General features: G+C 37.4%; 1 protein-coding gene across 10 annotated transcripts in view; it reads left to right on the plus strand.

Moving 5' to 3' along the window:
* Positions 1 to 18468, plus strand: part of RBM33 (RNA binding motif protein 33) — a 181701-nt gene that overhangs the window by 27212 nt on the left and 136021 nt on the right. For all 10 annotated transcript variants that reach the window (XM_058297600.2, XM_058297601.2, XM_058297607.2 and 7 more), the window contains exon 2: positions 17073 to 17151. In XM_058297600.2, coding sequence (XP_058153583.1) covers positions 17073 to 17151 — 79 coding nt within the window. The remainder of the gene's footprint in view (positions 1 to 17072; positions 17152 to 18468) is intronic.

Below are 18468 nucleotides of genomic sequence, written 5' to 3' on the forward strand. Positions count from 1 at the left end.
ACCGCGGACCTCCCATATGGTAGATGGACGCCCTAACCACTGGGCCAAAGTCCGTTTCCCATGAGGTCTTCTATTCTAGCATCAGTGTAGGTGGTTTGTACATTCCTAAGAATTTTTATGTTTCATCTACATTGTCTAGTTTTTTAGCATAATATTGTTCATAGTATCCTCTTATGATCTCTCTTATTTCTGTGGGGTCAGTAGTAAGGTTCCCCTTTTATTTTTTATTTCGTTTATTTGCATCGTCTCTTTTTCTAGCTAGGCATTTGTTGATTTTGTTAATCTTCTCAGTTCTCTGTGCAGATGGGCAGTCTCCTCTTTCCACACACTCAAGAATGTTGCAGGATACTCCTCTGGTCTCCTGGGTCCTCAGGTGCTCTGGGTTACCACCAACCCTCCCGTTTCATGAGTCAACTCCAGGAGCTCCTTACTCTACGGCCATCTTGGCCCTCTCCTCTTTTGCCTATTTTTAAGTTGGATTGTCTTTTTGTTGTTGCCTTGTTAGAGTTCCTTACATATACTGAATATTAACCCCTTGCCAAATATTTTGTAGTTGTCGATTTCCTTTCTTGATGATCTCCTTTGATACATAAAAGTTTTAAATTTTGATGGTCTAATTTATCTATTATTTATTTTCTTGTGCTTTTGTCATCATTTCTAAGAATCCATTGCCAAATTCCAGGTCATGATAATTTGTTCCTATGTTATCTTCTAAGAGTTTTATGGCTCTAGCTCTTTTATTTAGGTCTTTGATCCATTTTGAGTTAATTTTTATATGTGCTAGGTAGGGATTCAGCTTCATTCTTTTGCATGTGAATATCCAGTTATTCTAGCACCATGGAGAAGAGACAACTCTTTTCCTATTAAATGGTCTTGGAACCCATGTTGAAAATCAATTGAGTGTAGATATATGGACTTATTTCTGGACTTGGGAATTTTTGGCTATTTAGGGTGCCTTGCAGTTCCATATGAATTTTGAGGTTCTACACCATAATTTTTTTGGTAGGGTTTGTATCATTTTTTGCACTCCCAACACTGGTAATTGAGAGTGTTTATTTCTCCATGCTCTTGTTAACAGAGAATGCTGTCAATCTTTTGAGTCTGTCAAAAGTGAGAAGTGGAATAATAGTATATACTTAATATTTTGAAATATGAAATATGAAAAATTTTTTCGACTTACACAAAACTCGACAAAATTGCATAATCAAACTTATATAACTATCACCCATAGTCATTATTAAATCATGGTCAATCTTATCTATCCTTCATTTTCAACATCTCAGACATATCATTTTATCTGTAAAAATTACATTATGTATTTCTAAAAAATGAGGACTTAAAAATCATAATGCACTTATCTCACACCTCAGTGTTTTGAGTTTCCATTAGGCTTGTATCATAAAAATTTTAAAATATACTTTATTTGAATTAGAATCCAGATTAAGTCTACGGTTGTTAATGATTTGATGTTTCTTAAGTTTCTCTTAATCTGTAGTTTCCTTATCCATGTGTTTCTCTCTTTTTCTTTGATTTTTTTGGCTGAGTTGAATTGTTTGTCCTGTCCAGTTTCTGATAGTCTGGATTTGACTGATTGGATTCCCTTGGTGTTTATTCAGTAAATCCCTCTGTCTTCTCTGTTTACTGTAAATTGGCAGATAGATCTAGAGCAGGAGCCCTTAACAAGGGGTCCCTGAACTTGAATTGAAATTCAAAAAAAACATTCTGTGGGGATGTGTTGGTGCGGGTGTGCTATATTTATTAAATAATACAGTGTATTGTAGGCTTAGTGAGGGGTCTGTGGTTTTCACCTGTCTTGCAGAGGGGTCCATGGAACACAGAAGGTTAAGAACCCCTGATCTAGAGGCTTGATCAGGTTCCAGTTTTCTTTTTTGTTGGGGTAGAGGGCAAGGCTCTTAAATTTTTTAGGTAATATGTTCTGTCTTTAGGACAAAGTGGTTGTCTTTTTTTTTCTTTCCCTCCCCCTCCCTGTTGTTTTTTACTGTTTGTGTCCATTCTCTGTGTGATCTTCTGCATCTACTTCTTTTTTTGTCTCCTCTCTTGTCTTCCTCCTCTAGGATTCACTGGATTCGATCATTGGAAACTCTGATGTGGAGAGAGCTTCCCTGTCATTGTGCCTGTCAGTCTGTTCCTGTCAGTCTGTTCCTGGTCGCTGTTGTGCTTCATCTTGACTCACTCCTTCATCTCTTTTTTTTTGCGTCATCATCTTGCTGCGTAACTCACTTGTGTGCACACTGGCTTGCTGCGCAGGCACTGGATTACCCCATGGGCACTTGCGTGGGCACTCAGCTCACCTTGCAGGCACTTACGTGGGTACTTGGCTGACTGCGTGGGCACTTGGCTCACCATGTGAGCACTTGGCTTGCCATTTGGGCACCCACGTGGGCACTTGGCTTGCCGCACAGGCAGTCAGCTCACCGCTTGGGCACTTGGCTCACTGCATGGGTACTCAGTTCTCCATGCAGGCACTGGTTTGCTTCCCAGCCACGCTTTCTCTTCTTCTCTTTCACCAGGAGGTCCCAGGGATCGATCCTGGGTCCTCCCATATGGTAGGTAGAGGCCTTATCTCTTGAGCCACATCTGCTTCCCATGGTTGTCTTTTTTTAAAAATGAACTAAGCTGCCATTGATGGTTAGTAGGATGTTTGTAGTTTTTGATGATCAATGTCTAGATCCATCATTAGAGCTTGTAAGTGGTGATGTTTTAATTTTATAATTTTTAAGTTATTGCCTGGAATACTTCTGTATAGAGAAGCTCTTCTTTTTTGGTTATCTTACCTGCGCAGTCTATATAAGAAAAGGCAGGAAAATTGCTTGATTCTTTGCCCACTCTCCTAATTTTTAAAATAATGAGTTGGTTCCTTTTGAATATGTCATTTCAAAACTTTTCTGACCTACATTGTTTCCGATGGTATGTCAGTTAATTATGTTGTTCTTTTGTTGGTGATGAGTTGGTTTTTCTCTTGCTGCTTTCAAGATGTTTTGCTTTGGTTTTTGATTGATGTGTTGCAGTGTGAATCTGTCATGTGGAGTTTGTTCTTTGGATGTATGCAGTAATATTTTTCATCAAAATTGTGAAGTTTTTGGCTCTTATTCCTTTAGATATTTTTTTTCTGGATTCCCCTATATATATCTTGGTATACTTTGAGGTACGTGACAGGTTTCTGAGGCAGTTTTTCCTTTTTCTTTTTTTTTCTTACTTTCCTTTAGATGGGTTATTTCTATTGATTTTTCTTGGAGGTTGCTGATTGTTTCTTCTGCCATTTTAAATGTACTGTTGAATCCCTGTGTGAATATTTTTTAGTTTTTATTGTACTTTCTCTTTGGCTCTTTTTTTAAAGAATAGTTTCTGTCATTTATTGATATTCTCTATGTGATGAGTTGTACTTCCCTTTAATACTTTAAACATGGTTTCCTTTGTTGGTGGACATACTTATAATAGTTGCTTTGAAGTCTTTGTTAAATTTTATATCTGGGTCCTCTCAAAGGTAGTTTCTATCCTTTACCTTATATACAGGTCGCATGTTTCTGTTTCTTTGCATGTCTTCTGGCTTAAAAAAAATTTTTTTTAAGATAATATGTTGTAGCAACTCTTATGCCCTAGGTGGCAGTTGTGCTGTTTTTAGCTTGTTTAGTGATTTATTTGGACTAATTCTGTGTAGTCTTTCTTTGCAGTGCTTATCAGTTTTTAAAGGAGTTTTTAAAATTTTTATTTTTTTTAATTTATAAGCCTGGCTTCTTAGGGGTTGTGTCAGCATAGCTTAATGGACAGATTATGGTTGGTCAGAGATTGTACTTACATCTTTTAGCCAGTAAGTCTTTTTACCTTTTGCTGATGAAGCTGTATGTAGTAGGTTGGGGAGCGCATTCCCATTTCAGACAGTTAATGAGTCTACCTCAGCTTTTGCTTTCTGGTAGGTCTTCTGGGTCTCCTCTGCATGTGCAAGAGGCTGCAAAAGGCCTCATGTTCAGTCGGGAACATGTGCATAGCTAGAACCTTATCCAGTATTTCTTCAAATTGCATGGAGCCTTCTTGTCTGTTAGAAATATATAGAAGTATATCAGGGTCCACTATGCCTATTTTATTATCCAGATTTCCCTGTTAAATCATTGATTAGTTGACATTCTTTTGCTTATCCCAACAAAGGTCGTAATCTCATGGCCTCAGGCTTGCTGTGGCTTTGTCTTTCCCTATTGGTTTGTGTATTAGTCAGCCAAAGGGGTGCTGATGCAAAATACCAGAAATTGGTTGATTTTTATGAAGGGTATTTATTTGGGGTAGGAGCTTACCGATACCAGGCCATAAAGCATAAGTTACTTCCCTCACTAAAGTCTATTTTCACCTGTTGGAGCAAGTTGTCTGCCGTTGTCTGTGAGGGTTCAGGCTTCCTGGGTTCTTCCCTTCCAGGGTCTTGCTTCTCTTTCCTCTGTGAGTTTATTTCCCGGGGCTCCAATTTAAGGCTTCGCATCAGACTCCAACATAAAAAACCCCTAACTCTGTCCTTTACCATGCCTTTTATCTGCAAGTCCCCACCCATCAAGGGGCAGGTACTCAATGCCCTACTGACATAAGAGGTTTACATAATTACTTAATCATATAAACCTATGAATCCAATATAATTTAATATGCCCAGAGGAAAAGATCAGTTTACAAACATAATCCAGTATTTGTTTTTGGAATTCATCAGTAATATACTGCTATAGCAGGATTAGTTCATTCTGGAGCCTCTGACAGAGAAACCTTTCTAGTACTCTCTCCTTATTTCTGATAGCTGCCAGTAATTCTTGGTGTTCCTTGGCTTATAGTTGTATCACTCCGGACTTTGCCTATTGTCGCATGGCCTTTGTCCCTTGTATGTCTTTGTTTCTGTCTCTCTTCTTATAAGGGTGCTCATCATTGGAGTTAGGGCTAACCCTAAATTAATATGAACTCATCTTAACTAATTATATCTTCTAAGATCCTATTTCCAAATAAGGCCACATTCTGAGGTTCCAGGTAGACATGAATTTTGGAGGGACTATTCAACTCACTACCGTCAGCAAGTCATCCTTTATTTTAATGTTACAAAGATGACTACTTGAATGGTGTTTAGTATTGCATTTTAAAATCCAAAGTCATCAACATCTACCTGTCCTTCTAAGCAACCCACAGCATCAGTATCTTCCTAATATTCAAAATACTTTGTTTTCTTTTTTTTAATACTTTTTCTTTATTGTTATAAAGTTGGCCTGTATAACTTGACAGTTTGAGGTTCATCCGCTGTCTTTATTCTTCTCTGCAGTTCTTCATTATGATGCTATCCAGGGCCTTTTTTTTCTCTCTCCTTTGCTTGGTCTATAATTATTTTTTTGTTCTTAACATTGTTTATCTTTGGTCATCTCAGTTATTGCTTCTTGTTGCTGTTAGATTAATCTGTCTAAACTGTAATGTGTAAATTTAGTGTAGGTTTTCAGTGTTGCTTCTGTAATGTCTCTAAACCTTCCTTTCAACCTTTTATTTCTCATTACTCCTCTGTAAATGCTGTTTCAACTAAACTGTTTAGTTTAGTTGTGCCTGCATAGTGCTTTTCAACCTCTGGGCTTTTGTTTTCCCTGCAATGTCCATCTGCTCATCAAAAATCTGGTCATTGCTCAGAGTTCATCTTACTTATATCCTAGTCTGTAAAACCAAACCTGACTGCCCCAACCCCCATCATGTTGTATGCCTTGCTTTGAAATTATCTTCATAATATCTCCTGATATAAATTACTTGAATTTCAGTCATTTCATTAATGTCACCTCTGTTACGTTTTCTGCTGATAAATTAAAAAATAGGAAATTTAATACTTCATTGGAAATGTGTACTGTCTTGTGTTAATAGGTTTATTTGTACATTATATTTTCAAATATGTACATATATAAACATTGGAAATGATGTTCACCTAATGTTAACGATTGCTTTTTCTGATTAGAGGAATTTGGAAATATTTTAATACATTCTTTGTACTTTTTAGTATTGGAAAGCTATTTTATGATTACTGTATATTAGTAAGGACAGTAAAGTTATTCTATTAAAGTATATAGGTTTATGAAAAGGTGAGAAAGAATAAAGAAGAGTATGAATACATTATTAATTGCATATCTAAATATAAGCACTGTTATGGGTTAAATTCTGTGCCCTAAAAAGATATACCGAAAGTCTTACCCTAGTCGCTGAGAATGTGCCCTTATTTGGAAGCAAGGCTTATTGCAACTGGAAGTAGTTAAGTGAAAATGAGGTCAGTCAGACTAGAATTGGGTGCACCTATCCAATATGACTTGTATCCTTAGAAGAAGGGAAGAAGAGACATGATACATGAGGGGAGAACTCAGTGTGATGACAGAGATTGAAGTGTCACAGCTACAAGCTGAGGAATGCCAAGAATTGCTGGGAAACCACTCGAAGCTAGGAAGAGGCAAAGAATTCTTCCGTACAGATTTCAGAAGGAGCTTGATCATACTGACACCTTGATTTAAGACTTCTAACCTCCAGATACATTTGTTTTTTATGCCAGCTAGTTTGTGGTATTTTGTTACAGCAGCCCTTGGAAGCTGATAGCCACCATTATAGCCTTCCAGAGACATCTGTACACATACATTTTACATTTAAAATGATCATATCATACTGCATACTGTTGGGACTCCACATTATGTTGTCGTGGACATTTATCCATGCTAAGAAGTATATAATTGTGGACTGTACTGTTATTCTGCCTCCCTATACTCTTGTCTTCTTTGGGCGTTTAGATTTCTACTTTTTTCCTGTTATGAGAATACTACTTGATGAACATCTTTGCACATGCTGTGTTTGTTCACCAAATGATGGATAGTTCTAAAGAAATTCGGAGTCCCTAGTACTATTTCAGAGGGTCTGTGAGTCAAGACTATTTTCATAATAATACTAAGACTTTTATTTGCCTTTTTCACTCTTCTGACAGTTGCATCCATGTTGCAGAAGTAAAGATGGACACATCATCTTGTGCCTTGGTATGAATCAAGGCAGGAACACAAACTGTTAGGAGTCAGGTCATGCAGTAAAGTAATGCTGGTTTTGTTTAAGAATGTCCTTGCTTAAGCAGTAGAATGATTAATTTTATTAAATTGTCTTTTTAATTTCTTTGTGACAAAATGACAAGTATGTATTAAAGGATGTCTGTTTCATACTCAAGTACAGTGGTTGTTTTGAGGAAAAGTACTTGTTTGATGAGCTGCTTTTCTTTTTTCTTCTACAACACCATTTTTACTGGGAGGATATCTAACAAAATGGTTATCCAGACTTTACTATTTAGCAGGTGTTTCTTGAAAATGAAGTGAACCTGCCACTTTTTAAAAGAAAAAAACTGACAATATTTGTTGCAAATGATAAATTCAAGCTTTCGAGCAAGAATTAGAATTTTGGAAAACTTGTTTTTGCTGCTGTGAGCTTGGCAACTTCCCAATACTTGGGAAAACTTTTCTGATGAGATTGGTGTTAATATTAGCAAATTTGATTTTTTTGATATTGAGTAATGAAATGAGTCAACATTTGGAAGATCTACATAACTCAGTGAACTAGTATTTTCAGAATGACCAGTGCGTGATGTTACGTTGTTTTTACCAGTGCGTGGTAAAAAATCCATTAACAGTGCAAGGTATAGCAGTGGATTTTTTTTTTTTAAGGAGGTACCAGAGATTGAACCCAGGACCTCATTACATGGGAAGCAGGCCCTTACCCACTGAATCTACATTTGCTCCCCAATAAGAGTTGGTTTGTTTGTTTTCTTTTAGGAGGTACTTGGGATTGAACTTGGGTCCTCTGTACATGGGAAGCAGGTGCTCAACCACTTCAGTTATATCCACTCCCCCCATCAGTGGATTAAAAAAATTTTTTTTGGTAGTATATCATTCATAAATTTGATAGTCATGTTTTCCATTTCTTTAAAAAATGCTGGTGGAATTTTTATTGGGATGGCATTGACTTTTTAATTTTTTTAAAATTAAAGTTAATAGATCACAAGAAATGTTACATTAAAAACATAAAAAAAACAAGAAACATACGAGGTTCCCATATAACCCACTTCCCACCCTCCATCGCCCACCCCATCAACTCTTTTTATGTCTTTTTTAAAGATTTATTTTTTATTTATTTCTCCCACCCTTCCCCCCCTCCGTTGTCTGCTCTCTGTGTCCATTCGCTGTGGTGACCGCTTCTATCCTTATCAGCGGCACTGGGAATCTGTGTTTCTTTTTGTTGCGTCATCTTGTTGTGTCAGCTCTCCATGTGTGTGGCGCCATTTGTGGGCAGGCTGCACTTTCTTTCGCGCTGGGCAGCTCTCCTTACGGGGTCACTCCTTGCGCGTGGGACTCCCCTATGCGGGGACAGCACTCCTTGTGCACATCAGCACTGCGCATGGACCAGCTCCACACAGGTCAAGGAGGCCCGGAGTTTGAACCATGGACCTCCTATGTGGTAGGCAGATGCCCTTTCCATTGGGCCAAACCTGCTTCCCCCCATTGACTCTTTATATCAATTTGGGTATAATTGACATCTTAATGATAATTTAGTTTTCCAATCCGTGAGTATGGAATGTTCTTCCAATTATTTACATCTTTTATTTCTTTTAACAATGCATTGTAGTTTTCTAAATACAAGTACTTTATATAGTGGTTAAGTTTATTTCTAAATATTTGATTCTTTTAGTCACTGTTGTATATGGAATTTTTTCCTGACTTTCTCCTCAGATTGTGCATTTTTAGTGTCTTTTATTTTTTTTAAAAAATTTATTTATTTATTCCACCACCCCCCCCCCGCGGTTGTCTGTTCTCGGTGTCTCTTTGCTGCATGTTCTTTGTCCGCTTCTGTTGTTGTCAGCAGCATGGGGACCTGTGTTTCTTTTTGTTGCGTCATCTTGTGTGTCAGCTCTCCGTGTATGTGGCACCATTCCTGGGCAGGCTGCACTTTCTTTCGCGCTGGGCACCTCTCCTTATGGGGTGCACTCCTTGCACATGGGGCTCCCCTATGTGGGGGACACCCCTGCGTGGCACGGCACTCCTTGTGCGCATCAGCGCTGCACATGGGCCAGCTCCACACGAGTCAAGGAGGCCTGGGGTTTGAACTGCAGACCTCCCATGCGGTAGGCAGACACCCTAACCACTGGGCAAAGTCCGCCACCTATAAGTGTCTTTTACAGTCTGTTTCATCTGATGTAAGTATAGCTACTCGGCGGTTTTGGTTTTTTTTTTTTTGGTTGCTGCAGATGTGGAATATCTTTTCCCACCCTTTCACTTTCAATCTATTGGTATCCTTGGATCAAAGGTGAGTCTCTTGCAGGCAACATGTAGGTGGCTCATATTTTCTTATCCGTTCTGCCAGTCTTGTGTCTTGATTGGGGAATTTAGTCCATTAACATTCAATGTTACTATGGTAAAGGCAGTTCTTATTTCACCCATTTTGACCTTTGGGTTTTATGTGTCAAATTTTCACCACTCTTTTGAGACTTTTAGTTACTTTTAATGATAATAATCTTCATTTCTAGTGTCTCTTTCAAGCCTCTCTCTTTTCAGATGGTAGCACTCCCTTTTCCCTTTAGTATTTACTGCAAAGCTGGTCTCTTGGTTACACACACTCTCAGTTTCTGTTTATGTGTGAATATTCTAAACTTGCCCCCATTTTTTTAAACAAATCAACTTTATTGATATTAATAAACATAAAATTCATCCAAAGTGTACAGTCAGTGGTATTTGCTGTAATCACAGTTGTGCATCCATCACTTCAGTCATTATTAGAGCATTTTCATTGTTTCAATAATACTACTAATAAAAAACAGTCGCCCTCATTTTTGAAAGCCAGTCTTGCTGGATATAAGATTCTTGGTTGGAAGTTTTTCTCTTGCAGTATCTTAAATATATTCTACCACTGTCTTCTTGTCTCCATGGTTTCTGATGAGAAATTGGCACTTAATTTTATTGGGTATCCCTTATATGTTATGCATTGCTTTTCTCTTGTTGCCCTCAGAATTTTCTCTTTGTCTTTGGCATTTGACATTCTGATTAGTGTTTGTCTCAGAGTCGGTCTATTCAGATTTCTTTGGATGGGAGTACATTGTGCTTCTTAGATATTGATATCTATGTCCTTCAATAGGGTTGGGAAATTTTCTATCATTATTTCTTCAAATATTCCTTCTGCCCCTTTCCCTTCTCCTTCTTTTGAGACACCCATGACATATGTTTGGACGTCTTTTGTGGTGAGAACTTGTTCAATTTTTTCCCATTCTTTTCTTCATCTGTTCTTTTGTATGCTTGCTTTCAAAGGCCATGTCTTTCAGACCACCAATCATTTGTTCTTCCTCCTTGGATCTGCTGTTATATGGCTCAAGTTTATTTTTAATTTCATTTATTGTGCCTTTCATTTCTGTAAGATTTGCTCTTTATGTATGCTTTCAAATTATTTTTTATTCATCCAATGTCATCTTAATATCCTTAATCTCTTTTTCCATCTCATTGAATTTATTAAGGAGATTTATTTGAACATCTAGGATTAGTTGTTGCAACTCCTTTATGTCATCTGGAGGCTTGTCTTATTCCTTTAACTGGGCCATGTCTTCCTGTTTCATGGTATGGATTGTGGTTTTTTATTGGTGTCTTGGCATCTGGCTTACTAGATGTATTTATTCTGGGTGCAGTTTCTCTCTTTAGTTTAGGGCTTCCTTGCCTTTTCTCCCTTGCTTGTTGTATAGTAGCAGCGGAGGATGTAGTTGGTGTTGTAAGCTTTGGAGGCTCAAGCTGCCTGCATTTCCCCAGGGACTGATGAAGTTTCTCCCACCTTTCTCCTTTGCTCGGGTTAGGGACAGACCACAGCTGTGTGTAATAATCCAAGTTCTACAGGCCTAGACTGTACTTGCCTGGAAAGACTAATGAAGACATTCCCGTCATCATTTGCCTGAGTTGGGGATGGAATTGCAGGGCAGCAGGTTATGCTATGTGGTTCCAGAATGACTGTGGTTTCCCTGGTAGATTTGGACCTATTTAGTCTGTGCCAACCAAATGTACCTGCAGTTACCTGGAGAGGCTGGTGCAATTCTTGATAGCTTCTTCTCTGCCAGAGGTTGGGCTAAAGCCTAGGCTAGGGCTACAGTCCGTTCTGGATGAAAAGAAGCTGGTGCCTACCAACACTGTGATTTTCAATTAGCCTGCCTCCCCTCATGCTAGGGGTGGAGTCAAAATGGTGGCTACCGGCATCTTTCCGACTTGGACAGCTTCAAACTTTAACTGTTCTTAAGGTTATACTCTAGCCTGCTGAATTTACTAATCAGTAGCTGAAGTTGGTGCCCAACTTTGTCTTCCTCTCCCCCATTTTTGGGAAATGGAGCTTCCAATTCCAGCTGTGGAATAATTCCTAAGGTGGCTTATGCTGCCACTGTAGAATGGGCACTGACCTGTGCAGTGTGGAGTGCTCTGCTCATTAATCTTCTCTGCAGATGGGGATTCTCCTCCTTCCATTCTTTCAAGGATGTTGCCGGATGCTTTTCTGGTCTCCTGGAGCCCCAAACAGGTGTTTTTAGATAGCTCTGGGTGGTTACTGACTGCTCTGTAACAGGAGCTGACTCTAGGAGCTGCTTCCTTTGTTGCCATCTTGTTGGTTGTCCTGAGCCATTATTTTGTTAGCAGGTCTGGAGCAGTCCTCCTCACTATTCTCTACTTCTGAGGAAATAATATTTCAGAGTACATTATGATAAATTACATATAATACTTTGAATTATAAGTGTGTCCAGTCCATCTGGTAGATATAGATGCTGATCCTGGCCCCGTGTTTGTATTTGCTCTCTAACATTCTTCCCTCAACTCTTTTGGATGATTCTTTACCTAGCCTTGCGTTGTTTCCTCTCATGCATGTTCTATCAGTACTTTGCTAAGTATATTAGGTGGGGCCATCTGTGTATCTCCAGGATTCTGAACTTGCAACTGTCCTATAAACTCCAGTTGCTTTGGTCTTCCCAGGATCTCAGTTCCCTTTCCCCAACTCAGAGGTCTCCCTAGCTCCATCTGGATTGTCCCTCCCTGAGATACAGTCAAGAACTGTCTTAAAGCAGTAAGCTGAAGTTATCATAGGACTCACTTGTTTTTCATCGCCCATGGCTCATTGTCTTTCATTATCTGATGTCCAGCATATAAAACTTGTTTTATGTATATTATCCTTTTTTTTTTCTTATTCAGTAGTGAGGGCAAATTCAGTCCTTGTATTCCATTTTGTCCAGAAGTAGTTTTCCGTTAGTTCTTCTTTATTAGATTCTCTTTTGTCCTAGTATAATGTGAATTCTATATAAGGTATTTTGTGAAAAATAAAGATCAATTGTATGTTAATATTAGTTCAAGCCAAGAATTAAATGAGCCTGTTAATTTGAACCATCTCTTGAGGATAAGGTTAATTTAATTAAAACAATCTGGAAAAGACTTTTCCTATGCTGTCATCTTTAACATGATCATAATAAAAACAGCCGTCACATTTTGAACTTATCATAATATTTACTGCTTGTTTAATAATGTCCCATGTTGTATGAGAGTAGAAGCTAGATCTTTCTTGTTCATCATTGTCTCTGAAGTACTGTGCCTGGTGTGTTTAAATGCATACATTAGGCCAGTCATTTTAACTTTAAGTATTCCATTTTGTGTCTTCTTTTTGTAATGACTTCATATAATTGAAAAACATAGACTGGAAAGATAAAAGAGACACACCTAAGAAGTGGTATAGCTGAGATTTGAACTCATCAGATCATGCCGTGCTGGCCGGTCAATCTGTACACCACTTTGTGCTGCATTGAGCCAGTTAATGCTATTTACCCCAACTTTTTACAACTGCTTTAGTTTAAAGCATTTTTTGTTCACCCATTGAAGTGTACAATTCAGTAGTATTTAGTATATTCATAAATACATACAACTGTCACCATAGATTCCTTTCATTCCTGCAAGACAAAACAAAAGAAAACAAAACAGAAACTAAAAAAAACCCATACCCTTTAATTTTCATCACCCTATATCCCTATTTCCCCTAGCACCAAGAAACCACTAATCTGCTTTCTGTCTGTATAGATTTGCCTATTCTGGATGTCTTATAAATGGAATCATATTCTAGGTCAGGGCTTTTTAACCTTTTTTGTTCCTTGAACCCCTTTGCCAGTCAGGTGAAAACCACAGACCCTTTACTAAGTCCACACTATACTGTGTATTATTTAATAAATGTATCACACCCACACCAACATGTCTCCACAAGAATAATGTATTTTGAATTATAATTCAAGCTCATGGACCCCCTTTTTAAGGACCCCTGTTCTAGGTGGCCTTTTGTGAGTGATTTGTATTATTTATCATAATGTTTTCAAGGTTCATCCATTTGTAGCATGTGTCAGTAGCTGCATTATATTCCATTGTATAGCTATACCACCTTTTATTGTGAAGAGTGCTTTAGTATAATAAATAATAGAGTACGACTTTTTGTATTAATTTGTTTTGAAGTGGTATTGCTGGGTCTTAGTTATTCTATGTATAATCACTTGAAAGACTACTAGAGTGTTTTACAAAGTGGCTATATTATTTTACATTCCCACGAGCAGTATATGTGGACTCCAATTTCTCCATATGCTTTCCAGCACTTTTTATATTCTGACATTTTGATTATTTTCAATAAAGTAGATTTTTTGTGCTTTTCATTTCCATTTTCATTATAATTAATGATATTGAGCATCTTTTCCATGTGCTTATTGCCTGTTTACACGTATCCTCTTTGGAGGAATATCGTTCGGATCCTTTGCCCATTTTTAAATTGGGTTATTTTTTAAAAATTTTATTGCATTTTAAGAGTTTGGTATATATTGTAGCTACAGGTCCCATGTCAGATAGATGATTTTCAAATAATTTCCCCCATTCTGTGGATTGGCCTGTCACTTTTTTTTTTTTAAAGATTGATTCCGCCCCCCCCCCCCCCCCCGCAGTTGTCTGCTCTCTGTGTCCATTCGCTGTGTGTTCTGTGACTGCTTCTGTCCTTATCAGTGGCACCAGGAATCTGTGTTTCTTTTTGTTGTGTCATCTTGTTGTGTCAGCTCTCCGTGTGTGTGGCACCATTCTTGGGCACACTGCACTTTCTTTCGTACTGGGTGGCTTTCCTTACAGGGCACACTCTTTGCGCATGGGGCACCCCTGTGTGGCATGGCACTCCTTGCACGCATTAGCACTGCACGTGGGACAGCTTCACACTGGTCAAGGAGGCCAGGGGTTTGAACTGCGGACCTTCCATGTGGTAGGTGGACGCCCTATCCATTGGACCAAGTCTGCTTCCTGGCCTGTCACTTTTTTGATGCTTTACTTTGAAGCACATCAATTAATAATTTTGATGAAGTCCAGTTTATCTGTATTTTTCTGTTTTTGCTTATTCTTTTTGTGTCATATTTAGGAGTTCATTGCTCAATTTGAGTTCATGGACATTTAACCCTATATTCTAAGAATTTTCTAATTTTCTAAGCTCTTACATTTAGGTCTTGATTGATTCTGAGTTCATCATTTTGTACGGTGTGACAATACTCCTTTCATTTTTTTCTGTGTTAATATCCAGTTGTTTCAGCAACATTTGTTGAAAAGACTTTCTTTCCTATTGAATAATTTTAACACCCTTACTGAAAGTTGAATTTAGACTTGTGGGTTTATTTCTGGACTCTGAATTCTAACCCTTTGATTTATATATATGTCTATCCTCATGCGCATACCACACTTATCTTGATTATTGTTTCTTTGTAGTAAGTTGGAAATCAGGGAGTGGGACTTCTCCAGTGTTGTTCTTTATCAGGATTGTTTTGGTTCTTTGGGGTCCCTTGCAATTCCTATAAATTTTAAAACCATCTTGTAAATTTCTTTAAAGATGCCAGTTTGGATTCTTATAGGGATTACATTGACTCTGTACACCAATTTGGGGAGTATTGCCATCTCAAGATTGTAAAATCTTCTGATTCATGAACATGGCAGGCTTTTCCATTTATTTAGTTTTTTTTTTTAAGTCTGTCATCTAAAGCTTACAATCCAAAAGGAGAGAGGCAATTTTTAAAAAAGATGTATTTATTATTTTATTTTTAAAATTTTCTCCCCTTCCCCACCCCCACCCCCTCGCCCCCAGTTGTCTGCTTTCTGTGTCCATTCACTGTTTGTTCTTCTGTGTCCGCTTATATTCTTGTCAGCGGCACTGGGAATCTGTATCTCTTTTTGTTGTGTCATCTTGCTTCATCAGCTCTCCGTGTGTGCAGTACCACTCCTGGGCAGGCTGTACTTTTTTTGTGCTGGGCGGCTCTCTTTACGGAGTGTACTCCTTGCGCGTGGGGCTCCCCTACGCGGGGGACACCCCTGCGTGACAGGGCACTCCTTGTGCGCATCAGCACTGTGTGTGGACCAGCTCATCACATGGGTCATGAGGCCCTCGGTTTGAACCCTGGACCTCCCTTGTGGTAGACAGATGCTTTAGCCGTTGAGCCAAATGTGCTTCCCTATTTAGATTTTTAATGGTTTCTTTCAGCAACACTTTGTACTTTTCAGAGCATAATTTTGCATTTCTTAAAAAAATTTATTCCTAAATGTTCTTTCTGTTACTATTGTAAATGCGAATTGTTTTATTATTTTCAATTTTGGATTGTTCCTTGCTTGTGTATATATTATATTTTGTATATTGATCTTGTATCCTGCAACCTTGCTGAATTTATTTCTTACTTCTAACAGTTTTTTGTGTATTACTTAGGATTTTCTATATAGATGATCATGTCATCTGCAGATAGAGATATTTTTACTTCTTCCTCTCTAATCCGGATGCATGCTTTTTCTTTTTCTTTTCTAATTGCCCTAGCTAGACGTTCCAACACTACGTGAATAGACATGGTGAAGGCGGGCGTCCTTGTCTTGTTACTGATCTAAGCAGCAAGCTTTTAAGTCTTTTACCTTTAACTATGGTGCTAGCTGTTTTTTTCTTTTTTCTTTTTGGGAGGTCCTGGGGATTGAACCCAGGACCTGATACATGGGAAGGAGGTACTCACCTACTGAACTCCAACTGCTCCCTGTGGGTTTTTTTCAGTTCCCTTCCATATATTTTGGTATATTTTATTTTCATTTTAGTCATGTCAATGTTTCTTCTGATTTCCCTCTTGATTTATTTGACCTATTGGTTATTTAGAAGTGTGTTGTTTAATTTCCACATAGTTGTGAGTTCCCCAGATTTCTTTCTTTAATTGCTTTCTAGTTTCCTTCCATGTTTTTGGGGAACATACTTTGTATTTTTTATTTATTTATTGACGTTTATTTTATGTCCTAGCATATCGTTTATTCTGGAGGACTGTTTCATGTGCATTTGAGAAGAATATATATTCTGCTGTTTTTGAGTAGAGTGTTACTTAGAGTCTGTTAAGTTTAGTTAGTTATAGTTTTGTTCAAATCTCTTTATTTCCTTATTGATTTTCTGCCAAGTTCTGTCCATTACTGAAATTGAAGTATTGATGTATCAACTCTTATTGCTGAGTAGTCTTCTTCCTTCATTTCTCTCAGCTTTTGCTTCTGTATTTGTTACTGTTTAGGTTGTGTGTATGAATATATATTTATAATTGATATATCCTTTTGATGACTTGCCCTTGTATCACTTTAAAATCTCTATTTCTATTAACATTTTTTGTTTTAAAGTCTGTTGTTTATGATACTAGTATAACCAGTTCAGATTTCTTGTGGTTACTTACCTTCTGTGTTTGTGTGTCTCTAAATCTCCTTTTCCTTATTTATAAGGACAGCAGTCATAGGACCTGCTTCAATCTAGTATGACCTCATCTTAACTTGATTTTGCTGAAATTGAAAAAATCTCAAAGACTATTACATGATTAAATAAAACATTTATATAGTTATATATGGAACTTTTGCATTCTAAAATGTTACATTAAAAATCATTAAAAGAAATAAGTTGCTTTATATTTGTGAATATGTTTGAATATTTTTTGGTGTATATCTTTTAATTTAGTAAGGATAATTTGAATGAAATCTTATTTACAGATGACGACTTTGATCAGTTTGATAAACCTGGTGCAGAACGATCGTGGAGAAGAAGAGCTGCGGATGAGGACTGGGACAGGTATCTACAAGTTAAAAAAAAATTGATTTATGCTATACTACAGCTTGGCTTTGTAGAATGCTCTAATGAACAAATTACATTGACTGCCTGATTTGCTGTTTCTTGAATGGGCCTATCCCTCCTGGGCTAAAGTAAGGGAAAGGGAGAGCTATCCAAGTAGCAAGGCTGCCTAATTGGCTTTAATTCCAGGCCTTTATTGTGCAGGGGGCTATTGGCAGAACAAAGATCTTCCTTTCTCTCATTCTGTATTTTTATAATGTGATGATATTGACTTTGGGGACACTTGTAGCTATTATTGTAATAGTTGCATATCAGAGTTCCTTTTGCTTTACATCCTAACCACTATTTGGCTAGACTTGAAAAAATTTTGCCATTCTAATACATGTAAAATTGTATCCTAACCACTATTTGGCTAGACTTGAAAAATTTTGCCATTCTAATACATGTAAAATTGTATCTCACTGTAATTTCAACCTGCATTTTCCTGATTACTAATGAAGATGAAAATAGTTTCTCAAGGATAAGCACAAGTTCACTCACACGTGTGTGTACGCACATATACTAAGAGTATAAAAAATTTGGCAGTAATGGTAGATGACAATATAGCGTCATGGTTACCTCTGGTGAGGGGTTCCAGTAGAGGTTAGAGGAACTGTATTCTGGGAAAAATACACAAGTGGGCTGAATCTGGGTGGTAGGGTTCATAAATATTGCGCATTCTTTTAAAAAAATTTGTGCTTGAAATTGAAAAATTATCTTGGAGTTGTAGGCTATTGAAAAATGGAATTTAAAAAAAAAAAGAAAAGTGGAATTAAAAGACTTATGTACTCCATTAAAAATTACTTAGAGCTAATGAACAAAGTTATTCCTTTAAAAGATAGACCATGTCAGAAAGTGCAGATAACTAGTTGAGAAAAAACATTGTGATGGGGAGTTGAATAAAATATTAGGTAGATCTTTTAGTAGTTTATGGGTAATTTGGATTTTTTCATCTGTGATTTGCCTGCTCATATCTATGACCAATTTTCAATTGGATTACTTCTATTTTTCTTACTGATTTTAGAGATTCTTTATACTTCTTGGAAATTGTTTTTTGTTGCTTGCAGGTATTTCTACATGATCTGGCATGTTTCCTTTAAAATAGATTAGAAAAAAAACCCACCAAAAAATGTATAATCTTTTTCCTGTATGTTTTTTGTTCTTTTTGCATTAAAGATTTAAAAAACTTTTTATTTGGAAATAATTTTCAAGCTTATAGAAAAGTTGCAAGAATAACACAAAAAGGTCCCATATGACTTTCTTTCAGATTCACTAGTT

The sequence above is a fragment of the Dasypus novemcinctus genome, chromosome 5, assembly GCF_030445035.2.
Source record: "Dasypus novemcinctus isolate mDasNov1 chromosome 5, mDasNov1.1.hap2, whole genome shotgun sequence".
In the NCBI taxonomy this organism is placed as follows: Eukaryota; Metazoa; Chordata; class Mammalia; order Cingulata; family Dasypodidae; genus Dasypus; species Dasypus novemcinctus.